This window comes from Meriones unguiculatus, chromosome 2, assembly GCF_030254825.1.
Source record: "Meriones unguiculatus strain TT.TT164.6M chromosome 2, Bangor_MerUng_6.1, whole genome shotgun sequence".
NCBI classification, from domain to species: Eukaryota; Metazoa; Chordata; class Mammalia; order Rodentia; family Muridae; genus Meriones; species Meriones unguiculatus.
In genome coordinates, this window is record NC_083350.1 from 5,573,110 (window position 1) to 5,596,500 (window position 23,391).

Here is a 23,391-nt window from a genome sequence, read left to right on the forward strand (position 1 = left end):
CCTTCCTTCCTTCCTTCCTTCCTTCCTTCCTTCCTTCCTTCCTTCCTTCCTTCCTTCTTTCTTTTTTTCTTTCTTATCTATTTATTTTTTGGTTTTTGTTTTTTTTTTTGAGATAGGGTTTCTCTGTGTAGCCTTGGCTGTCCTGGCTCACTTTGTAGACCAGGCTGGCCTCAAACCCACAGAGATCTGCCTGCCTCTGCCTCCCAGAGTGCTGGGATCATAAGCATGCGTCCCTGTGCCTGGCATATTTTATTTTCTTACCTTGGAATTAACCACTGGCTTCTGAGGAGACCGTTTAAACATCATGCATAAATTATGTTCCATAACAAAATATTCTCTCAGCCTTAGTTCCATTGATGAATCTTGCCTTATACATTATTATCTTTTTTTTTTTGGTCAATATAACTTCCTCTTTCTAGCCCTCCTTTGTGTTTGGCCCTTGGCCCTTTATCCTAAACAGTTGTCCTTTAGACCCCTTTTCTTTCCTTCTTACCTTTACCACATTCTTCTCATCAATCCGTTTATCTACCTACCTATTCATCCATCCCTTTGTCCATCATCAAGTCATTGAAATGCTTTCTCACTAAGGTAGTTAACAGATTGGTAGTGTTTAATCTTGCTTCTGTGTCTTCCTAACATTCTTCTTTTAAAACATCTCCCTTCTTTTAGGTAGAAAGAGCTACAGGTTCATCATGTGTCTTCCTTGGCCAGTCCTGGTGTCAGCAGGTCCCATTGGGTGGACAGTGGGGACCAGCATGCTCAGTGTTCTCCTCTAGCCAGCACCAGCATGTTTACATGAGACCCAAGGAGCCATAGGCAGTTCTCAATGTCTGCTGTTATTGCTGTTTGACCAGGCTTGGAGCTAAACGTCTTTGACTGTAGTTATGTTTCCCCTCACTTGGCTTTTATTTGTGTTCTTTTGATATTGAGTTTTATCTGAACAGTATCGTTGTAAGTATATATTTCCAGTTAAAGGCTTCCTCCTCTTTTCTTTGATAGCAATCATCACTTTCTATTACTTCAATAACAGGAAGCAACTTTGTTTTTTTCTTAAACTTCACACTTAGTCAACTCCTATTCTAAAGTATATTTTGGAAAGTATAGAAAAAAATGCCAGGGATTGGAGAAAAGAATTATCTATAATTTCACCACTGAGAGGAAAAAAAATAACCTTATTATATAAATGGACTTGAGTAGAACTATATTCTTTTAAAAATTTAAAGCTGAAGATTTTCTTCTTTCTAAATATACTTTCTTAACACGCAGATCTTTGGTACCTAATAATTTATATTCCAAATGTCTTGAGGCTTGATAGTTTTATATGGTGTGTTAGCTTATTGACATCTGGAATTATAGTGTTTTCCAGATTTCTTCCAAAATTAGTAGTTTTAGTCTTTTTCCCCTGCAGTTCTTTGTATTCCATCTCTTCTCGCAGACCTGACGAATCTAAGCAAGAGCAGTGTGCCGTGTGGCTTCAGCATTCTCTTTCTTTCCCTTTCTTTCTCTCTTTTATTTTTGTTATAGTGTCTCCAGATTTATATTTTCACAATCCCATATTTCTGTTTTTCTGCTTCATTAAGAATAAAACCCAGTAAATATAGTGTTTGAATGCCTAAGCAGCTCATATTGGTAAGGGACTTTTGATTGAATTTAGGAATCTTAGTCCTTCCTTCTTGGGTTACAACAGAGAAGCTGAAACTTCCCTGTGTTCTCCAGCTAATTTGGTGTAGCTGAGACCTCTTTGTAGCTTAGTATTCTTTTTCATGAGTGTTAAAAAATGTCAGTGTCATCTGTTTCTTTAGTTTTATGCTTCCCTGTCTTCCACTCCTCTCAGCGTTCATGCATAATGTGCTTCATCTTCTTGCTTTTGGAAGAGAAGAAGGGAAAATGTAAGGAACATAGACTAACTTTTATCATGCAATGCTTTTTTTTAATGGCTGCATTATAAATTCTTGAAAATCAAGGGTCTAATGGAAACACTTAATGAGAAAAGACGGCTGCATGGCGTGTAACCTCCCACCTCTAGCTTTAGTGAATAGACCGTTTAAACTAAATTAAGTGAAGGACGTAAATTCTGTTGTTTCAGTTTTAATATTTCATGACTGATTTTATGGATGAAATTATATTTTACAATAAATAGGAAGTAGAATTTATACAGCCTGTTCTATTTGATGTGAAACAGCAAATCCCATTTCTCTGTAGCTGTAAAGAAAATTCATTATAATGTCTTTAGTTGTAAGAGATGGTTTCATTGTGATTAGTTACTCTGATAATAAAACAACCTTTTCAGATACTGTGAGACACACTAGTAACGTGTGCTTTTAATGACATTGAATTTTTCTCATTTTTTACTCAGAGTCACCCCTTATTCTTTTCCCTTTTATTTCTGGCTCAATATATATATATATTTTTTTTCTCAAATAACTAGATGGAAAAACTACCACAGTATTGATTTTAAAAAATGCCTTTAAAAAGATACATTTAATTTTAACTTTTTGTGTAGAATTTTTGAGTATGAAACATTTGTTAGATATAGTTGATATAAAGTTGTCAGAAAGTTAATTTAATGACTGTATCATTTGAATAGATTTAGAAAAACATATTTAGAAAATAGTGTTTCACATGTGGGAAGGATTTAACAAAGGAAGGGCAGGTGTGAGGGAGGAGCTGATTTTACAGTATGGTTTACCTTGTGGTTCTATCACTGTCAGCCATCTTCCTAAGTGCTAGTCTAAGGAGAAGAATCTCAGAGAGTGGTAGGTACTACTGTCCCCGAGTGGTGACCCTGATCAGTGTGGCTGTTCGGTGTTGTTTCCATTATAATTTAAGCACTAAATAAATGTTTGATTTTTAACGTCCGGACAAAATTGAATTAGATTTTGAAATATAGCATGGTTTTCCTCTGGAATAGAAATAAACTTTAATTTAAATGAGAATTCTAATTTCTTCTGATTCCTAGGCTTGGGAATACACAGTTCCAGCCTACTTATCTTTAAATGTTCTTGGACTCAGCCTGTAGAAGATTTATTATTATTGTCATCATCATCATCAGTAGTTTTTCAAGACAGGGTTTCTCTGTGTAGCCTTGGCTGTCCGGGACTCACTTTGTAGAGGCCTGGAACTGGCCTGGAACTCATAGCAAAATGTCTGTATCTTCCTCACTCATTACTGGGATCAAAGGCATGGACCAAAAGTAAAAATAAAAATGCCCAACTATTTTTATTATTTTTAATTATGTGTAGGTAGGTGCATTTGAATCTGGGTTTGTGCAACAGAGGTTTATTCAGAGGACAGAGGCATTGGATCCCTTGGTGCTAGAGTTATATCAGGTTGGGTTTTGAGCCACTTGATGTTGGTGCTAGGAGCTGAACTTGGGTGTTTGAGCCATCTTTCTAGCCCTAAGTTTCTAGCCCTAAAGTGTGAATGCTTTCTAGTACCAGTAGGTGAATGTTAATTGTGTCGTGACAGTAACCAGTGGACAGTGACCTTTTCAGACATGTGCTTTTCAAGTTTGGGTATGATAATTTTCTGACTCTAACTAGAAATGAACCCTTTACTGCTGGTACGTCTGAGGCAAGCTGTTGGCCCAGTTGATTCCTGAGGCAGAATGCTTCCATCCCAAAGGAGTGTGTTTTTCCAGATATAGTAAGATATTTCCTTTATGCTGTATGAATCTAAATTTAAAGTTTGCTCTACCTCTTTGCAGTATTAGGCAATTCCTTAGTAACTCTTGATTTATTTCAGTTTTTGATTTCAATTTTGGTAGTAGGAGAGATAAATGTAAATGTCATTTTATTAAACAAAGTGAAGAGGAATTCTGCCTGGTAAAGCATTTCATGTGACTGATAACATTCGTATCTTCTCTTGTGTGCCAGCACTGCTGTGCTATACAGAAGCCTCCTGTTAAGGTAGGAAGGACAACATTAAAATGCCAGAAAAGGAGGTCAGAACAGAGAGAAGGGCTTCTATTGCCCAATAACCAAGACGTCACAATGTAATGAACTAAAACATTTCTTATCCTGCTGTTCCTGTGGCTCCGGTATAGGGAGTGAACTTGGCTAGGTACTCTGGTATCAGGTCTGTCCTGTGGTGGCAGTGAGATTCTGTAGGAGTTGTCATCTGAAGGACTCATGAATGACTCTGGGTAGGCTCAAGGTGGCTCATTCCCTTGTGATTGGAGGAGGCCTCAGTTTTTCTCTGGCTTTGGAGAAGAAGCCTTATATCTGTTTCCTGTGAGACGCCCTGTGGGCTGCACAGCTATTCTTGCGGCATCTCGTTTGTGCTCCTTTGGGAAGGCTAGGTGGGAGGCGTGGATGCCTTGGGACTGAGTGTCCAGGCAGAGCACACTCACTGTCAGTGTTCTTGGTCTCTTAGATGCTGTTGACTCAACTCATCAGACTGAAGAGGCAGCTGCTGAGCTTTCTGAAGCAGTAACAATTTGTAGACTGATTTAAAACCGTCAGACACTTCCTAGGGTAATTTTATAAAGAGCTTTGTGTATTATAACCAAGAAAATGTGTTGTGTTTCCTAGGACAGCAAGAAGGTAGAGTCGGTGGGACCCAACTGTTGATGAACCAGCTCTGTATGAATAAAGTTGACTCTTGTATGTCCATTTGTGGAAAATTGCACCTAGTGCTAGCTAGTAAAAGTTGTCAGAATTATTTATTCCACTTTACAACACAACGATAAGGGTTTTCCGGAAGTGTACTCTTTTTGCCTTATGGGGTTAGAGACTGTATTCTGTGCCGCCTTTTCCATTGTGTTTCTGGTAGGAAAGGCCTGCCTGAGGGCTGGGCACTCTGCTCATCAGCAGTAGGAGGGTTCATAGGCAGACTGGGGGTGGACTTGGGGTTAGCATAGGCGACACTGTCTATCCTGATGCAGATTTGAAGTGGCAGATCAGAGAGAGACTTTCCTTTATTTTCCTCTTCCTCAGGTGTTGCCAGGGAAGCTCGTAGCCATGTGTGTCGCTTTGTGTAGGATTATAGCTGCAGGGCCCTATCTTCTTTTGAATTTCTCAAGGGAAAGGTCATGACACTGTTAGCAATTTCTACGTAGGAGTGTTCAGGAAGGGTAAGGTGGAAGGGAGGGAGACTGGGCTAAGGTGATGATGGGTTCTTGTGCAGCCTTTATGTCTGTGTGAGTGACTCCTGTGAAATGGAAGAGCTGAGCAGTTTCCTGATACTCCTAGAGAGGACAGAAGGCACGCAGAGCCATGAAGACTAGTGCCTGGAGTGAGTAGTAAGCAAACAAGGCTAGTAAGCATGCTGGAGCACCTCAGGGGCTTTGCCTAGTGCAGTGAGCAGGTGCAGGCTGCCTCCTAAACGCTTCCTCCAGACCACTGCCAGAGACTCTGGGAGAAGCGGCCAGCAGGTGTCATCAGAAGGCTGCTGGCGAGCTTTTCTTGCTGTGCTTTATTCTTGTCCCCAAAAATCTGTTTCTTTTTTTCAGATATACTTTTCCCTTAAAAGATGAAGAATAACTCAGATACTTTAATTTTTGACAGTTTCTGGATGAAATTAACTTTATTATTTATTATAGGTAAGATGAAAACAATAAAAGGAGTTATGTATAACTTATTTTCATAGCCAGGAACAACTGCTTAAAAGTATGTGTGTGTATGTGTATATGTGTGTATCTGTGTCTCTGTGTTGTTGGGCTTAGAACCTTGCACATGCTAGCAACTGTCCTACCAGTAAGCCACACTCAGCTCCAGTGTAGGCCCTTATAACTGTGTTTGGAAATCTTTGTGACTCAGTGAGGATATGAGTGGATGACTGGGTCTAGAGAAACATGATGCTTGAAGAAGGTAGGGTTTAGTAATACATGCTGCCACTTAAAAAACAAACAACAAAGCAGAACATGTAAACATGTCTTGGTGCACGTGTAGAGATCAGAGGACAAGTTGAGGGACTTGGTTTGCTCCTTTCAAGGTGTGGTTCCAGGGACTGAACTCAGATAGTCATGTTTGGCTTGGCAGCAGGCATCCACTAAGCCAGCTCTTTGAGCCCCATGCCACTGTCTTAGTCTACATACCTGCTAGGTTTGTTCAGTCTCCAAACTCTCCCGAGAGAAGAATTCTGAGATTCATTTCATTTCATTTCGTTTTATTTTCCTTTTTTTTTTTTTTTTTTTTGGCTGTCTTATAAATGATGGTATGTCAAGAAGGAGATTATGTCATATTTTACTTTAGTGCTGGTAGAATCAGGGTGCTTTCAGATATATAGCAAGCTTTTAGTAAGTGTTTGTTGTGTGAATGAATAAAATCTACTTCAGAAAAAAAGCCCTTTAACTGTTGTATTCAGGTGATCTCTGAATTTTTCAAGAAGAAAGAAGATGATCTTGTTCCCATCTCCACTGGGAATATGATACTTGTTCTAATAACCTTTCTAATGAATTTTTAAAGCCTATATTAGCATAAACTCTCATTTCCGTTTAATCCCTTTTACATCACTTCAAAGTACTTATTAACACTGCACTCGTGCTCACTCTCTGTTTTCACTGTAGACTTGATAACGTAAGGACTGCATCAGGCTCTCTGCTTCTGGATGGTCTCTGGCTCCAGCGCTGACTTTTAGTGTTAATGTTTTCAGCAGCGGTGGCTGTCATCTGGGATGGTTGATCAGCTGTCTATTCTGTAACTGCTGTGTGGTGGGAGCTGTCCAGAGCTGTCCTTCAAGCGCCATACAATTATTTAAGGCTTTACCCAATCCTTCCTCCTCTTGACGTTAGTAAAACTGTGTGTCTGCCTACTTTCCTAGCAAAGCAGTGGTGCCCAAACCAAATTCAGTAAACAATAAACACCAAAACCAAAATCCAAGAAGCGAAAACCCCACAAAACTCCCCCAAGCCCCATGCAGATTTAGTTTCTTTAAAGATTTAGAAAAACTATTCAGCTATTTTCTGTGTTCTACTTGTTTTGTTAATTTCATGTAATGAGGTGCTGGATTATTTCATTAATTTAAAAAGCAATTGAGAAACAGCAGACATTACAATACTTTCCCTCTTGTTTTAAGGTTTTTTTTTTTTTTTTTTTTTTTTTTTTTAGCCATTATATAGAATACAATCAAGAATTTCATTGTTCTGCCACTGTGTGGGCTGCATTTGTGCCTGCAACAGAGTATGTACTCTGAACACAGATCTGTGTGTCCTTTGGGCCATGCTGATAGAATGATATAGTGATTCTCTGTGTGTCTTTTACTCACTTTTAAGTAGTTATCAGCAGTTTATTTTATATTTCTTACCTGAACATTTTTGAAGTACATCCTAGACATTTTTTATTTTATTTGTGAATACCCAGGTGTGAGACTCTTCTTATGTGACAAGGAGGCGCTCATTCCATTTATTTTCTTAGAGACAGGGTCTCACTGTGTATAGCTCTGGCTGACCTTGAAATCACAGAGATTCTCCTCCTCCTGTCTCTCAAGTGCCGGGTTTGAAAGTCACTATTTATTTCAGTACCATTTGAGTGTCTGGTGGTTCTAGCGGGTGAATAAAATAAACCATGGTTTACATTCCAGCATGGAGAAACAGAAAATAGTCACACACAAATAACCATAACAGGAAAGGCACTGATTTCATCGAGCTTCTTTTTAGACAAAATATCATTAATAGAATGAAAAGGGAGGAAATGTTATAAGATGTATCTGACGTGGATTTCACATTTGGAATTCATGTGCAACTTCTCCAGGTCAGTAAGAAAAATAACAAAGTTAAGACATGGGTCAGTGGCCACCGAGGTTCCTAAGCTGTGACTGCTGTCGGGGATGCAGGTTCAAGTCCCACACGTTCACTAGCACGACTGCAGCCGAAGGAGGCCCACACCCTCTCGCTGGCCCTCACGTGTGACAGTTTAGTACAGCTGCTTTGCAGATCAGTCAAGCAGTTTCTCAGAAAGTTACATCTGCCCTCGGTATTTACCTAAATGAAAACATATTCTTGAAAAGACATGTAGAGGAATGTGCCCAGCAGTTTACTCACAACAGCAACACAAAGAAATGGCTCAGATGTCCATCAGCAGAGTTGAGTTGTGTCTTTGCAGCTTGTCACATTCAGCAGTGCAGTGGGACATGGAGCTGTCACGTGTGACCAACAGCACCTTGCTGAGCACAGTGTGGCCAGAGCCCTTCCCCCACAGTGCTTGCCATGAGTCCACACGTGGGAACTTCTAGAGCAGGCTTCCTGTCTACTGTACAGGAATTCTGGATTGTGGTTACAGTGATTGCGGGTGTGCTGTGGTGTGGGGAGGACCTCGGCACGCTTCTGGAGTGGACTGCTGGTGGGGCATGCAGGAGGCGTCTTTACGGACCGTTCAGGGACAGCTCTGCATCTTAAAAACATTTTTGATAGTGCGGGGATTGAATGTAGGGCCCTTTGCATGCCACGTGAACACCAGCAGTAAGCTGTAGCCCCTGCTCCAGAGCTCTGTCCTCTTGTCCCTGTTTGTTTGTTTGTTTTCTGAGGTAGGGTCTCACTAGTCACCCTGGCTGTCCTGGAACTCACTCTGTTGACCAGGCTGGCCTCGAACACAAGAGATCTATCTGCCTCTGCCTTGTGAGTGCTGGGATTAAAGGTGTGCATCACCACTTCCCTGCTCTTATCCTCTACTTTTAACAGTACTTGTGTGCGTACACAAGTGTCACAGCCTCTGGAGGTCAGAGGGACAAGTTTTCGGATGGCCTTTGACTGGCTGTAACTCAAGTGCTGTCCTGGCTGTCCTGCCTTGGTCTTCTGGTGCCGTGCTCCTGGCATTTTTGACTGAGCTTCGTTTTGATCTGTTTGTTTGCATCTATTCTAGTAGCTGAAAGCAGGATCTCATTGTGATCCTGACTGCATTTCTCTAATGATGTATTTTTTTACATTTCATGTGCTGTTGGACATTTTTGTGCTTTTCTTAGAGAAATTAATAATCAGATTCCTTGCTAATTTTGAAATTGTGGTAAAAGTTCTTTGAATATACTCTAGGAGCAAATGCTTTATCAAATGTGTACATAAAAAAAGAAACACTCCTGGGGCTTATTACACTTTTTAATTGGTGACCATTATAGCGTACTGGCCTTGGAAGTTTATTTTATTTTATTTTTTGAGACAGGGTTTCTCTGTGTAGCCTTGCCTTCCCGGACAAAGTCTGGCTTGGCCTGTAAATTTTTAATTTTGATAAAAGTCTGACTTTTTCCCTTATTTATTTTTTAGTTATTTGATTCTGTACCTTACATATTGTTTTTTTGTTCTCTACTTTTAAGTAACAGGTTTCATTTTTCTCATTTATAGAAAAAGTAGCTAAATAGTTAAAAATGTCACTACCTTTGAGATGATATATGTTGCTGACTTTTTATTAACATCAAATAAAATCACATTTGGCTAAAAGTTTTAATCATAGTATAAAATAAATGGAAAATGATATGTGTTAATTTAACTGTTATGAAAAATAAAATCAATCATATTGATTTTTAAGGCATTTTAGTCACAGTAACTCCCTTCCCTTCCAAAACTTCCTCCATTAATTTTGTGCCACTGACATTTCCCTTTGCCATTAATCTTCAGGTAGCACAGAAATGACTGAGATAGGGAAGTTGATTTCATTGATTAAGCCTGGGTGGTGATCAGTGATGAGAACATACATGGTGTTACACGCTTGGATATACTGAGGACAGTTATGGCGGCATTGGCTTTAGGGAAGGGACAGAGCAGCTACATTTGGTTCCAGTTGAGGGGCTGCAGGGGGAGGGAAGCATTCCAGACCTTCATCACTGTTTGTTTTCTTTATAGAGCGGGGGTCCGCCAAAATGTAATTTATAGAATGGGAGTCCGCCAAAATGTAGTTTGAAAGAAAGGCTTCTCTGTTTCAGAAGAAGTCAACTGAAATTACTGTTTCAGAGAATTGAAACATGAGAAGTTTTGGAAGCTCATGGAGAATATCTCTATTTCCCTCAACAAAGGTGCTTAGTGTTGCTTTGTTAGTCAACAGTGGCCCACAGATTTGATCACTTGCGTTTCTTTCTCCCCTCCCCTCCCCTCCCCTCCCCTCCCCTCCCCTCCCCTCCCCTCCCCTCCCCTCCCCTCCCCTCCCCTCCCCTCCCCTCCCCTCCCCTCCCCTCCCCTCCCCTCCCTTCCCCTCCCCTCCCCTTTTCCCTATTCTCTCTCTCCCCTCTCCTTTCCTTTCCCCTATCCTCTCTCTCTCCTCTCCTTTCCTTTCCCCTATCCTTTCCCCTTTCCTTTCCCCTTTCCTTCTCTCTCTTTCTTTCTCTTTCTCTCCCTTTGTCTGTCTGTCTGTCTCTCTCGCCTGGCTTGGCCTGGTAGTTACTGTGTAATCTAGACTGGGGCAGTGATGCTGTCCCAATCTCAGAATTGTTGAGATTACAGGTCTGAGCCACCATAACCAGCAAGATTCCCTATAACTTTAGATTTGGGGTCAGATTCAGTCAAGTATGGAGGTTAATTTCATCATGCTTTCCTCCCTCAGGTCCAGACTAAGAGGTTTGCATTTTCTTTATGTGCAAAGTTTTAATATCATGTCTTTGTTTTTTCTTTTACAGTTTGTAAGTTCTAGTTAAATCCAACTTTGACAGAAGAATATCACCAGGACTTCATTGAGAATGGATTCTGAGAATAAACATGAAAATGACGAGGATGAAAGTGTTAAGGAGGGAAGAGACACAAGAAACGTTTCATCCCATGATGCCAGTTGTGGGCCTGTATCTGATGAGATAACAAATGCCTCTGAGAAGTTTACAAGCAAAAGGGTCTTTTCAGAATCATCCAAGGCTGACAGTGTTGCTATAGAGGAAGACAGAATTGAACTTGCTTCCAAACGACTGAGAACAGAGGCTGTGGAGCCCCTGGAGGAGAGCGAGCAGGGTGCCTGTGGCTCATGCACTGTGGAAGCTAGTGTCCATTTGGCTGAAGCGGGAAAGGAGGCCTTTCCAGAGAACCACTCAGATGGAGGCAGAGCTCTCCCGAATATCTTCTCCCGATCCTGTGGTTTTAGCACATGCGATTCTCTTCCTCTGAAAGCAGATGCAGTGAGAGAGCCTGCTCAGGAAATGGGTTCCCTTGTTCCCGAAACGCACACTCCTTTTCCTGCAGAAGAAATGAGCGTTAGCTATAACTTTGGAAATGGAGACACAGTGGTCAAGTGCAGCATGTGTGGCCGTTCATTTTCCTCCTGCTCTGCTTTGGAAGAGCATGTGGGATGTCATGTGGAGCAGGGGAAGGGAAATGCCTGTTGCCACTGTAGCCACAGAGCACACCACAGCTCTTCTCCTCATGCACATCTCAGACACACTCACGGGCCACAGAAAGGCTTTTCCTGTGATCTCTGTGGCTTTCAGTGTACTGAGGAAAACTTGTTGAATGAACATTATCTTGGCAAAACACACCTTCGTCGTCAGAATCTTGCTGCTCGTGGAGGATTTGTACAGATCTTAACAAAACAGCCTTTTCCTAAAAAAGCCTGTGTCATGGGAACAAAGAATGTTAGAACAAAACCAAGAGCTTCTAAACCAATAGCAAGGAATGAGGATTCAAAAGGAGTACAGGATACTGGGAACAAATTTAAAGAGTGCAGAGGAGCCCTTTCTGAACACGGCAGTAGTGAGCTCCTTGTTAAAATGGTGCCATGTGGGAATATCTCATCAGGGAAAGCAGAGATAGTTGAGGAAAATGGTACGTTGGGCATAGCTCAAAATCCTGAAAATCAGAACAAACAGCTAGGGGGCTTAGGAAGCTCAGAGGGTCTTTTAAATAAATCAGAGTCCACCAAAAATACCCTCCAGACAGCACATATCAATATCAGTACAGCCTCGAGGCCAAGGTCTGAGCGAAATCTTCTAATGCTAGGTAATAGCTTCCGCAGACGAAGTGGCACTTTTACTTTAAAGGGCCAGGCAAAGAAAAGGTTTAACCTTTTAGGAATCAATAAACGGGGTACAAATGAAACTCAGAGGATGTATATGAAACACTTGAGAACACAGGTGAAAACAAACGATGCACAGCCAATGCTGGATCAAATACAAATGGGCAGGGATGTCCAAAGTCTGTGTGTGACTACCTCAGACAACCCAGAAGTGATGCAGGACGAGGCAGCTTCCTGTCTTTCAGGCTCCACACAGCTGGATGCCCTGCCAGTAAAGCCAGCTGCCCACCAGATTCCTGTACAGTGCACCTGTACAGAGTGTGGTCAGAAAGCTGCAAACAAGACAGACTTGGAAATTCATGTTAAAAAGTGCCATGCAAGAGAGAGGCAGTTTTACTGTCAGGCTTGTAGCTCTTCTAGTCCAGCACCGGGAGACCTAGAGGAACACTTGCACAGTAGCCAGCATCAGCAGATGGCTCCCATCCTCAGCTGCCGGTGCTGTTCCTGCAGTTCCTCCGATGAAGCGAGTCTCCGAGACCACATGAAGGAAAAGCATGGCCAAGGCTTCTTTTGCACCTCTTGTAACCTGTTCTTGTCTGAGAAAGATGTAGAAGAGCACAGAGCAACTGAGATGCATGATAGTTTAGTGGTTCAACCAAAGATGGCTTCATCATTGAGCAGTGATTCTGTTTTACCTTTAAGTACTTTAGAATCAAAACCCACAGAAGATTGTACAGGGGAATCAGGGAAAGCAGCTCAGGAAGAACCTGCAGACTCCAGGGTAAGCCATGGGACTGAAGTAAGGCATTCGAGTAAGCCTCAGTTTCAGTGTAAGAAGTGCTTTTATAAAACAAGGTCTTCTACTGTCCTCACAAGACACATAAAGCTTCGCCATGGTCAAGACTATCACTTTCTTTGTAAAGCATGTAATCTTTATTCATTGAGCAAAGAAGGAATGGAGAAGCACATTAAAAGAAGCAAACACCTCGAAAATGCTAAGAAAAACAATATTGGTTTAAGTTTTGAAGAGTGCATTGAAAGGGTATGTATAGGTGCAAATGATAAGAAAGAGGAGTCTCCTGGTTGTGGAAGTGGGCGGTCCGAAGGCCATGTTGGCGTGCGGTTACAGGAGCGTTCCTGTCCTGAGCAGAGTGTGCTGCCTTCCAAGGAACTGCCCCAGTCTGTTGCTGTCGCCAAAGATGAGGAATTAGCTGTAGCCACCGCTCCAAAGAGAGGGAGGCCCAAGGGCAGCATTTCTCGGACTTGTTCGCACTGTGGACTTCTGGCTTCTAGTATTACAAATTTGACCGTGCACATCAGGCGTAAACACAGTCACCAGTACAGTTATTTGTGCAAAGTATGTAAGTATTATACTGTAACTAAAGGAGATATGGAACGCCATTGTGCTACCAAGAAACATAAAGGACGGGTAGAAATAGAAGCCAATGGAAAACAAAGTTCAGATATAATTGTTGGCCCTGAAGGGGGTAATCTTGAAGTATGTAAAAACACCCCGCTTGCAGTGACTGTTTCTGATGAACAGGCTAAGATGTCAGCTAAGGCAGATACTTCTACTTTGGAAAAGCCAGTGGTAGATGATCAAAATGCCCCTGAAGTTGAAGCTGGAAGTGCATTCCATTCTGTAGCTGCAGAAGTCAGCAGTTGTCTCTCTGACACAAAGGGACAGATACCTCTAGACACAGAGGACTGTCTGCAGCAGGATGACACGTGCTCTCAGAGAGACGTCACAGTTTCAGGGGACAACAGATGTCTACACTGTGAGTTCAGTGCTCACTCTGCTGCCTCGCTGGAGCTGCATGTGAAAAGGAAGCATACCAAAGAGTTCGAGTTTTACTGCATGGCCTGTGATTACTATGCGGTGACTCGCCGAGAGATGACTAGGCACGCTGCAACAGAGAAGCACAGAATGAGACGGCAGTCCTACCTCAACTCCTCAAATGTGGAAGCAGGATCTTCAGAAATATCTAGGAGTGTCATCATACCCGAGGAGGAGCATTCCCAAAATTCTGAGGAATTTCAAATAAGTCCAGACCACTCATCTGGTACTCCCAAATCTAGAAATGCTGCGGGTTGTTCTATTTTAGATGGCCGTGCTCATTTAGATATGTCTAAAGTGCTCTCTGCCCCTGACTCAGTGAAGATTGTGACTGAGGAAGAATCGAATTTTAGCGAAGATCATTCCCTCTGTGAGACCTTGCAACAGCCCCTTGTTAAGGACAGAAGTATGAAACCCAAGGAGATGGTGTCCCTTAACCCTCCCTCTAATCACAGCTCCCCAGGCTGCCTTCAGGAGGAAGAACCAGGATGCTCTGCTGTAGCCTGTGCGACAGCAAAGACAAACCAGGACATGGTGACCGATGTTGGTGACTCAGGTATACATGGGGAAGCTGAGGGGGCCAGCACACAGGGCAGTGGAGCTGAAGTTCTCGACAAGTCCCTCTGCCCTGGAGACATAGATGGGGGCCGTTCAGCTGAATCCGCTTCCCCGGTGGTGATGAAAATGCCAAAAGGCCAGCTGGACGGGGATGCTGGTGGCCAGAACAAAGTGGGATGTGAACAGAGGATGGAAGATTTAAAAGAGGTGCAAGCCAACACTATTTTTGAGAATAAGCAAGTTCTCGTGAATTCACAACAGGAAACTGTCATTTTGGAGGAGGATGGCCCAGCCTCTGATGGCACAGTTGACAGTAGTGATGTTTATGAGACTATAATAAGTATTGATGATAAAGGGCAAACGATGTACAGTTTTGGTAGGTTTGATTCTTCCATAATTAGAATAAAAACTGAAGATGGTGAATTGGTAGATCAGTCTGAAGAGGGTCTGATGGCAACAGGGGTCAGAGTTAGTGAGCTGCCCCTAAAAGACTGTGCTCAAGGTGTGAAGAAGAGGAAAGTTGAAGGCACTTCCTTTGGTGAGTCCACACGAATCCGATGTGACGATTGTGGTTTCTTAGCAGATGGATTGAGTGGACTGAATGTTCACATTGCCATGAAGCATCCTACGAAGGAGAAGCACTTTCATTGTCTACTGTGTGGAAAATCATTCTACACCGAGAGCAACCTTCACCAGCATTTGGCTAGTGCTGGTCATATGAGGAATGAACAGGCCAGTGTGGAAGAGCTTCCAGAGGGAGGGGCCACCTTCAAGTGTGTCAAGTGCACAGAGCCCTTTGATTCTGAGCAGAGTTTATTTCTGCATATTAAAGGACAGCATGAGGAATTGTTGCGGGAGGTAAATAAGTACATCGTGGAAGACACTGAGCAGATCAATCGGGAGAGAGAAGAAAACCAGGGCAATGTCTGCAAGTATTGTGGGAAGATGTGTCGGAGTAGCAACTCCATGGCCTTCTTGGCTCATATTCGGACTCACACAGGTATGTTGCCCCGAGTGAGCCTGTTCCCTATGAAGTGCAAGAGAATGATGAAGTTGGGGTGTTGGGTCCAACAAGTAAAGAAACCCACTTGAATTTGCTTATGGGCTTCTACCTGAATCATGTTTCTTGTTTGCGTGATGTTCTGATTGTGTCTGAGAAGTGTCAGCATTTGATGTTTCCAGAGGTGATTCAGCCATAGAGTCTAAAGGCAGATTAGTAGACACAGTTTACTTCTGTCAGAAAGCACCACCTCATATGTTCACAAAATGCCTGTGTTTTACTGCTTTTCGTTTGTTTTGTCTTAAGTGTTTAGTTTTCTAAAGTATATATTTTGCAGTTTTAGATTAAGTAGTTTTTAGCCTTTAGTAACATTCTCTTATTTTGCAACAGGGTCTCACTATGTAGCCCTGGCTGTCCTGAACCTCACTGTGTAGACCAGGCTGTCCTCCACCTCACAGAGAGCCACCTGCTTCTGCCTTCCAAGTGTTGGGGTCACAGGTGTGCGCCCCATGCCCTCAAATTTTAATCTTTATTTTTTATGTGTTTTGCGTGCACATATGTTTGTGTGCCACATGTAAGCAATGCCCACGAAGCCAGAAGAGGGCATTGGGTTCCCTTAGAGTCAAACCTGGCTCCTGTGGAAGGGAAACTAGTATTTTTAATTGCTGAGCCATCTCTCCAACTCCTTAATACATTTTTTTCTTTCTCCTTTTTTTTTTCTTCTGGTTTTTCAAGACAGGGTTTCTCTGTGTAGCCTTGGCTGTCCTGGACTTACTTTGTAGACTAGGTTGGACTTGAACTTACAGAGATCTACCTGGCTCTGCCTTCCTAAGTGCTAGGATTATAGGTTTGTGCCACCATGCCCAGCTAATAAAATTCTTAAGATATTAATAATTTAAAACTATGTAGTTTGTATCTACAAGTGTGAGTCTCAGCAATAAGATTTTACAGTCAAGGATCAGAATTTGTGAACATGGTTTTTTAAATATGTATTGGAATTTGTTGTTTATTGAAGTAGCACCTGACTTAGGGTCTGTATGCTGACACATTGAACATTACATGTCAATGTTTAGTTAGGGGAGAAATTAAAAATTATATATATTTGGTTAAAAATGCATAAGCTACTGTTCTAAATTTATGTAAAAATTCACTGCAGTGTTTCTATAAACCTGCCATACATTCTTTATTTTAAATAGACAGCTTTTCTAAATCATGGTGCTCTGCTTAGACAAGTTCTGTCTACATGGTTGAATTTATGACTGGATTTGAATAATAAATTCACATTTCAATGAACATATTTTCATTAAAACTGTAAGGTTTATTTCACTGTACCTTTAAATAATGGCATATTATTAAATCTATACTTTAAATTCCTGCAGTTTTTGAAACTTAGTGCAGGTTACATGGAGAAAGATATAGAGCATTATCAGGAACTGACGGTGATTAAAGATAGATCAAAATTTTTCCTTGAAGAAAATAACAGGAAAACCCACATAGGATTAGTTTGGTAAATATAAACATTTGGTCTTTGCGTGCTTACTCCACATGCTGTAGAGCCATTTTTGGAATTGGCTTACGTGCTTACGTTTGCATTGTTACACAGTTCTGTTGTTCCTTCTCACTGTCTGAAATGACATGATCTTAGGTATCAGGCTGTTCTTATGCATAGAAAATATGTGTTTTCTTAACATGCCCTCTTAAGTCAGATAACGCTGAATAAAACAGAGGAAGATGCTAATGGAGCTCCTTTTAGAATTCTTTATGCAACTTGTCTGGTCAAGACATGTTGCTTATAATTGATGTGTCCATTACTTGAATTCTCTTGTAATTATAGTCAATAAGTCTTGTAAATGTGTTAAAGCTCACTAAAAGCATACAAATTCAAGAACAGAGTAAGGCTAATAATTTAAAATAATCAATGTAGGCATTTCAGCACTTAATTTCCCTTGTGTGTTGATAGCTGATCATTCTTAATCCATTAAGATTTATTTAGTCGTTTACAATGCAAAATAGGTTTGCACTGGTCACTTGTGCCATTTGAAAATGTCTACCAGGTTAAGTGCAGAATGTAGTCCATTTGTCTTCCTTGACTATATGTATTAATTGCATTTAAAATCAAGTTAATGTGGGTGTGAAAGTGAGGTAACTATCAATATGTGACAGAGTAACCTTACTTCTATAAGTTACATCATTGATTGTAACATTTAGTAAAAGTTAGTGTACTTTTATTTTTTCATATATCTTCTGTTGGCCTTACCAGCAAGCATACTTTTACTTGCTCTGAAGCGCTGCAGAGCTCACCCTTCCTGAGACAGAGTACCAGCTCACCACGTCAATTTTGCAGGTCACTTTTTGGGGGATGTTGGTCTTTACGTTTTAATTTCATGCTTTTTCCTTCCCTGGAATTTCTTAAAATGGATGACTTTCTGGTACTTTGCTCTTATCTATGAAAGAGTAATACAGGGCTATTACTGCTTCTTAGCTGGTAAAGGGCTTACTCTTCCAGCCCGTCCCCATATGTGGACTTTGCTGGGTGCTTTATGGAACCTGTTGTAATTATTCTTCGTATGATACAAGATGCACCCTTAAGAAATGAATTTTGATTGTGGAGAGTTGTAGGAAGAGAGCACTCACTTCTGTGCATTTGTGGTGGGAAGCTCTCAGCCTGCTTGTCTTCCCTCTCACAGTAGAAGAGCACATGGAGCAGGGCATTACCTCTTGTGCCGTTTTCTGCTATAGCTTTTATGTCACTGGCGATGGAAAATACACTTTCTGGAAGCCATTCTGCTTGTGTTCATAGTGCTCTGGTAACTTATGTCCTACGTAAAGTGTTCACGTATGGGTATATAAGGTGTGTGCAGCTTCACTGACAGCTTTTAAGTTAGTGCTGGGTGTCTTAGGCCCAGTTTGTAACTGTTTAGAGACCATATTGATCATGAGGACAATTAATTTGTAGACTGAGCACAGAGGGAAGGGACTGACTTCATTCACTACTCACTCTGTACATACTTTACTCAAAATTGGCATTCAGTGTAATTCGTTGGATAAGTGAATGAATGGATGGATGGATGGATGATATGTTCAAATGCTAGGAAGAACCACGGGTTTAGACTAGAGCAGACATTGCATGATATATATTCATCTTTACTGCTCCCTCTTCTGAGGTCTGAGGATCCTGTCCTTCCTTTTGGATGCTAAAGCAGATCTGTGTCTGCAGAGCAGTGCCAAGGAAGCAGAGCTGTGACCTTTGCATCTGAGTGCAGACTGAGTTTTCAAGTCTTTTGGGTTTGTTTAGTAAATAACCAGGTACCAGAAAAAGTTAGAACCACTTTAGTGTTTTTTTCCCATCATAAAATCTTACATACCAAATTAAAAAGAAAAAAAAAAAAACCTGCTGATGTAGTGTTGCTCCAAGAAATAGAATTATTTAAGATAATCTGGATAGTTTAGTACTGAAATATACCTGAGAGAAAGGCAAGTTTAGAAATATGTGCTTTTATAGGTTTTGTGTTATAAACATGGGCATGGATCCATTTTATAATGTGTATTATATAGCAAATGTAAAAACAAAATATTCTCTTTAGGGAAGTAAAGTAAAAGGCTTCCTTTCTTGAAGAGAGGTCTTACCCAGCTCATCCTTGAGTGCTGAAAACACAGGACGGAAATGTTTACTCAGCCTCCCAGAATGTTAGCTGAGAGGCAAGGCTTCCCTGACTGTCTCTGTGGAGCAGCTTACCTCATTCCTGATCAGGGTGGGGTCTACAACACTGTGCCAGTGAGCCTTGAGTCTTGCAAGAATGACTTTCTCAGAGCTGCGCATAGCAGCGAGAGACACACAGACATTTCTGTTCCACCCGCTGTGGTCTTAGTGCCACCTGAGCTGGGCTAGTCAGCGTTTGGGGGCTGTCAGAGCCACTAGGCATTCAGATCTGCCTCTCCAAGTCATCTCGCACATAAATGTTGGGGAGTTTTATCCTTATTGTGTGGGGCCCTGATACTATTGTTTGTTAATAATTTTCAGATTGTCTTTGGAAAAAGTACTGCAATTTAGAGCACAGACAGATTGATTCCTATTTTTTCAAAATTCTGTTATGGGATTTTGTTTCATATAATGCTTCAAAGGTCATAATAGGTTTAATTTTATCTGAACCATTTAAATCAACTGTAGTTGCTAAAATGATTAATAGAATGTAATTGCTGTAAGCTAGAGCCCCAACCTGCTTTTGATATTTAAACATATAAGCCTTAGTACACAGAACCATTTGTATGTTGGGTATATTTTACACCTACCTCTAACCATAGAAATTGAAGTACCGTGAGAGCTGCTTCATTGTCATTGGGCAGTGACATATTCAGCCTCTTCTGCCATGCAGTACTGTTGACTTTTTCTTTTTAATTTCTGTTGGAAGGTTAAAATTAAAAACTTCACTTTTTTTTTTGTTAATTTTTAGAACTGAATTGAAATTTAAGAGACTTTTTTTTTCTTGAGTGTGTTAGTTTCAAGCTTGGTTTTCATGGAGGATTTTGTTTTGTGAATATATAAAGGTTCATTGATCAAATAAAACTTTTATTTGTATTCTAGAAATTTTTGAAATTTACGTATTTCATACTCTAACTGTAACAGAAAGAGTTAGTTTTACAAAGTAGATCCTACAGACACAGAAAGTGTGGAGATGTAAAGATCTTAAGCTGTGGTCTGTATGATTTTGATTTATTTGAGGATGTAATAGTTGTTACAAAGTCAGAAGACAGTGTGTACATGTCTTCTTTAAGAGATTGTTACTTCTCATTGATGTAGGACTGATTAATGAATAGTATCTTTCTCAGCACTCGCAGTGCTGCTATCAACTTTGGAAGGGTTTAATTTCTTGTTTGGACTATAATTCAGTCCTTATTATTTAGTAATTAAAACTTTTTTGTTCTTTTTGTTACTGAGTTTCTTGTGATGAAATATGTGTTGGTGAACTCAGTAGCCATTTTGCTGACATTCTGGTTGCTGATTGACCACAGACTGTGAAATGATGACAGAAGCAGAGCAGTTCTGCTCTGCGAAGTCACATGTCTGTGAAGATGCTAGTGAGGTGTGATATAGTGGCTGATTCGAGGTCAATGCAGAATGTCTGTACTACTGTTTTTTTGCAAATGAGTTCAAAGCTGGGGAAATCTGTAGAAAGTGGATGGGCACTGAAGATACACTCAGTAATACATTTTGTAGATACTGGTGACCTTGTTTGTATTTATGTTTTAAAAATGTTCCATTTTTGGATAGCATACTAAAAGAAATAGTTTTTCAGTCTATGAAGAATGTTTAACTTTATCCCATTTAAGTTGCTTACTGGCACTCTTGAATTTAAATCTTAGAAATGTTACTGAGAATTGGGAAGGCTCACTAAAACATTAAAACCTTCTAGGTAAGATAATTATGGGATCAAGAAAGTTATAGGTGAATGCGTGTATTCCATTTTGGAGACAGAAATTATTATATTGACGGTGCTGTTCTCCCCATTTGAAAGTCTGTCAGTAAGGTGTTATTCAAGTCCAAATCTTATTTTATGTTAAATTTACTCAGGATCAAAACCATTCAAGTGCAAGATCTGCCATTTCGCAACAGCTCAGCTTGGAGATGCCAGAAACCATGTGAAAAGGCACCTTGGGATGAGGGAGTACAAGTGTCACGTCTGTGGGTAAGTAAATTGAAGCCACCTCTGCTGTGTGAGCCGAGAGCCGTGTGCGGGTGCCCATTGTTTGAGAATTCAAAACTGATAGGAGTAAGAGTGGCGAAAATTATGCGTGCGTACCCTCCTTTTCTTTGTTATGGTAAATTCTTTAAATACAGTTATGACATTCTTCTCCCACTTCCAATCCTGTGCTGAAGATGAGCAATTTTATGGGCTACAAGGTCAATTTGAACCTGTAATCTGTAAATTGACTAAATTATAGGATGTTCATTCACATTGCCAGAGAGAACTATAAATTCCATTTAAAGACAGAAAAAAAAAACCAAAAAACCCCCAGATTATATGGCTTTAGGAGTGCGTATGTATGTTTTTTTTCTTCATCTATAGTGCCTTAATTCTAATCATATTAATGGCTCTTTAGGTCCACCGGGCATATTCTATAATGGCAAACAAAAGATTTAATTTCAGATGCCTGGTTACTGATGATGAGGGATGATGTGGTAAAACAGTGTGTAATGTATTTTTGAGTTGTGTGATTTCAAAACTAGTTTCCTTTTTTTAGTTCATGTTTCTTTGTAGAGTCATTCACACTGTTTAATTGTCATTCAGATATGTTACATTTATAGAAAGCACTGAGATGCCTTAATGTAAAACTAATTATTTTAGCAGAAATGTTTAAAAGGGCTTAAAATGCTATGACATATATGGTGTATTACAGGACTTTAAGAGGTGGAATTTAATACTCTGCTTCTTATTAAAATATATTTTAATGTATTATGTAGAGAAATTAATAAGTACATCATATATAATACTTTTATGTGAAACTTAAGAAATCTTCAATTCATAGATCCAATTAAATTATGGGCTATGCACATATTATGCTTAGGTAGAAGGCTTTTCAGGTTTACATGAACATGTAAATATCCTTTAAGTCAGGAACAGTTCTGCTTTTTATTGGACAATACATTTTCCCAGAATATGATTTCATTTTTTGACCCTTGAGATAGTTTTACAAATAACTTTGCTAGCAGTTTTATCAACCATGGTCTGTGATTTATTCATTGGCCAAATTGATGGTTCAGTGACTTGCAGCTAAAGTGAATGAAGATGAACCTTTGCCCTGCAGCCACTCATGATCAGTTGGAGAATGAGTTTTGTTACTACTGAGTTTAGCTGCTGGGGCATTTTAATTTTTATAGGTCTTGTAATTTTAAAAGATATCCGTGTACTGTTTTTATTCTGAGATACAGGAGATGATCATGACTCCAAATGAAAATGTGCTATTAGGAAGCAGTAAGCAGTTTTTTTTTCCATTTGTGAGAAATAAGTAATTTTTTTTTTTGCATATTAGGTTAGTTGAAATCTATTTTTTAACCATTTTTAAATTGTAGGGTACTAAGATATTGGAAAGCAAAAACAAATGTTTCAGAGAATAGTATTTTACATACATAGTATTATAAACAGTAATTAATTGGTTTTAAATGTATACTTGAATCTTTCCTTAGCTGATTGCTTACTGTACACAGATGAAGTGTTACACTCGTAGATTATATTTGATCGCCAAGATGGAGAACCTAAGTAAATGTGAATGTGTTGGGTCTTACGTTTGCCACAGAGGATCACCTGTGGAGCATGTGTACGTGAAGACAAACAGTCTGGACCTCAGTGTTCAACTTTCAGAATCAGGGTGGCCTTTCAACTTCACCTCCTGTGCAGTTACAGTTTTCAGTCTTTTTAAAAAATTCAGTGTAGAGATCGCACAGACACTATGATAGTAGGGTAGACAGCTTTATAGAAGAGCTGGAAGTCCTGAAGAAGCTCAGTGAGCAGAGGAGGGCTGATCAGTAGGTTTGACTGGAGGAGTGATGAGCTAGGCAATTTCCTGTTCAGGGAGGGCCATCATTGGTGGTTCTGTGTTTCATGTGTCGGGTATAGGACAGTCACATGAAAGTTAAAATGGAAAATGGAACAAAGAGCAGGGGCTGGTTCTTACTGATGCTGGAGAGCATTGGTACATTACCATTGCTGACAGTGTCAATTCATTATCACTGATGGCTAAATAATCCCACAAATGCTCAGTGGACCCATTAGTTCCTGAGCATAAGCAGGCTGTGCTGCATTTCTTCATTAGCTTTAATTGCCATAAATTTTACCTTTTACAAAATCATGCTTTAAAAGGTGAAGTGATCTTTCAGGAACATTAATTCTATAATTTTGTCCCAAACAGAAGGTCCTGTACTATGTTTCCTTTTCCCCAGTAGTTAATATCTTATTCCCAGTCTCTTGAAATTTTATTAATGACCTCTTCCTTATGTAGTTATAAGTAGTTATTTCTCAAATAGTTCTGGTTGAATATGTGTAAAACATTGAGGTAGGAACATTTTTAAGTAACTGATATAAAACTGAACTTTTTTTCTTGCAGTAATCTCACAGCTTTCTTATGATGAAATTTAAAAAAGTGAT

At 40.2% G+C, this 23,391-nt stretch overlaps 1 protein-coding gene across 4 annotated transcripts in view; it reads left to right on the forward strand.

The window, feature by feature from the left end:
• The window catches only part of Znf407 (zinc finger protein 407), a 380,263-nt gene that overhangs the window by 10,337 nt on the left and 346,535 nt on the right, over positions 1 to 23,391 (forward strand). For all 4 annotated transcript variants that reach the window (XR_009589730.1, XM_021648769.2, XM_060376981.1 and 1 more), the window contains exons 2-3: positions 10,537 to 15,250; positions 20,820 to 20,934. Coding sequence is in view for 3 of the 4 variants with exons in the window: in XM_021648769.2 (XP_021504444.1) it covers positions 10,597 to 15,250; positions 20,820 to 20,934 (4,769 nt within the window). In the remaining variant the exon portion in view is untranslated. The remainder of the gene's footprint in view (positions 1 to 10,536; positions 15,251 to 20,819; positions 20,935 to 23,391) is intronic.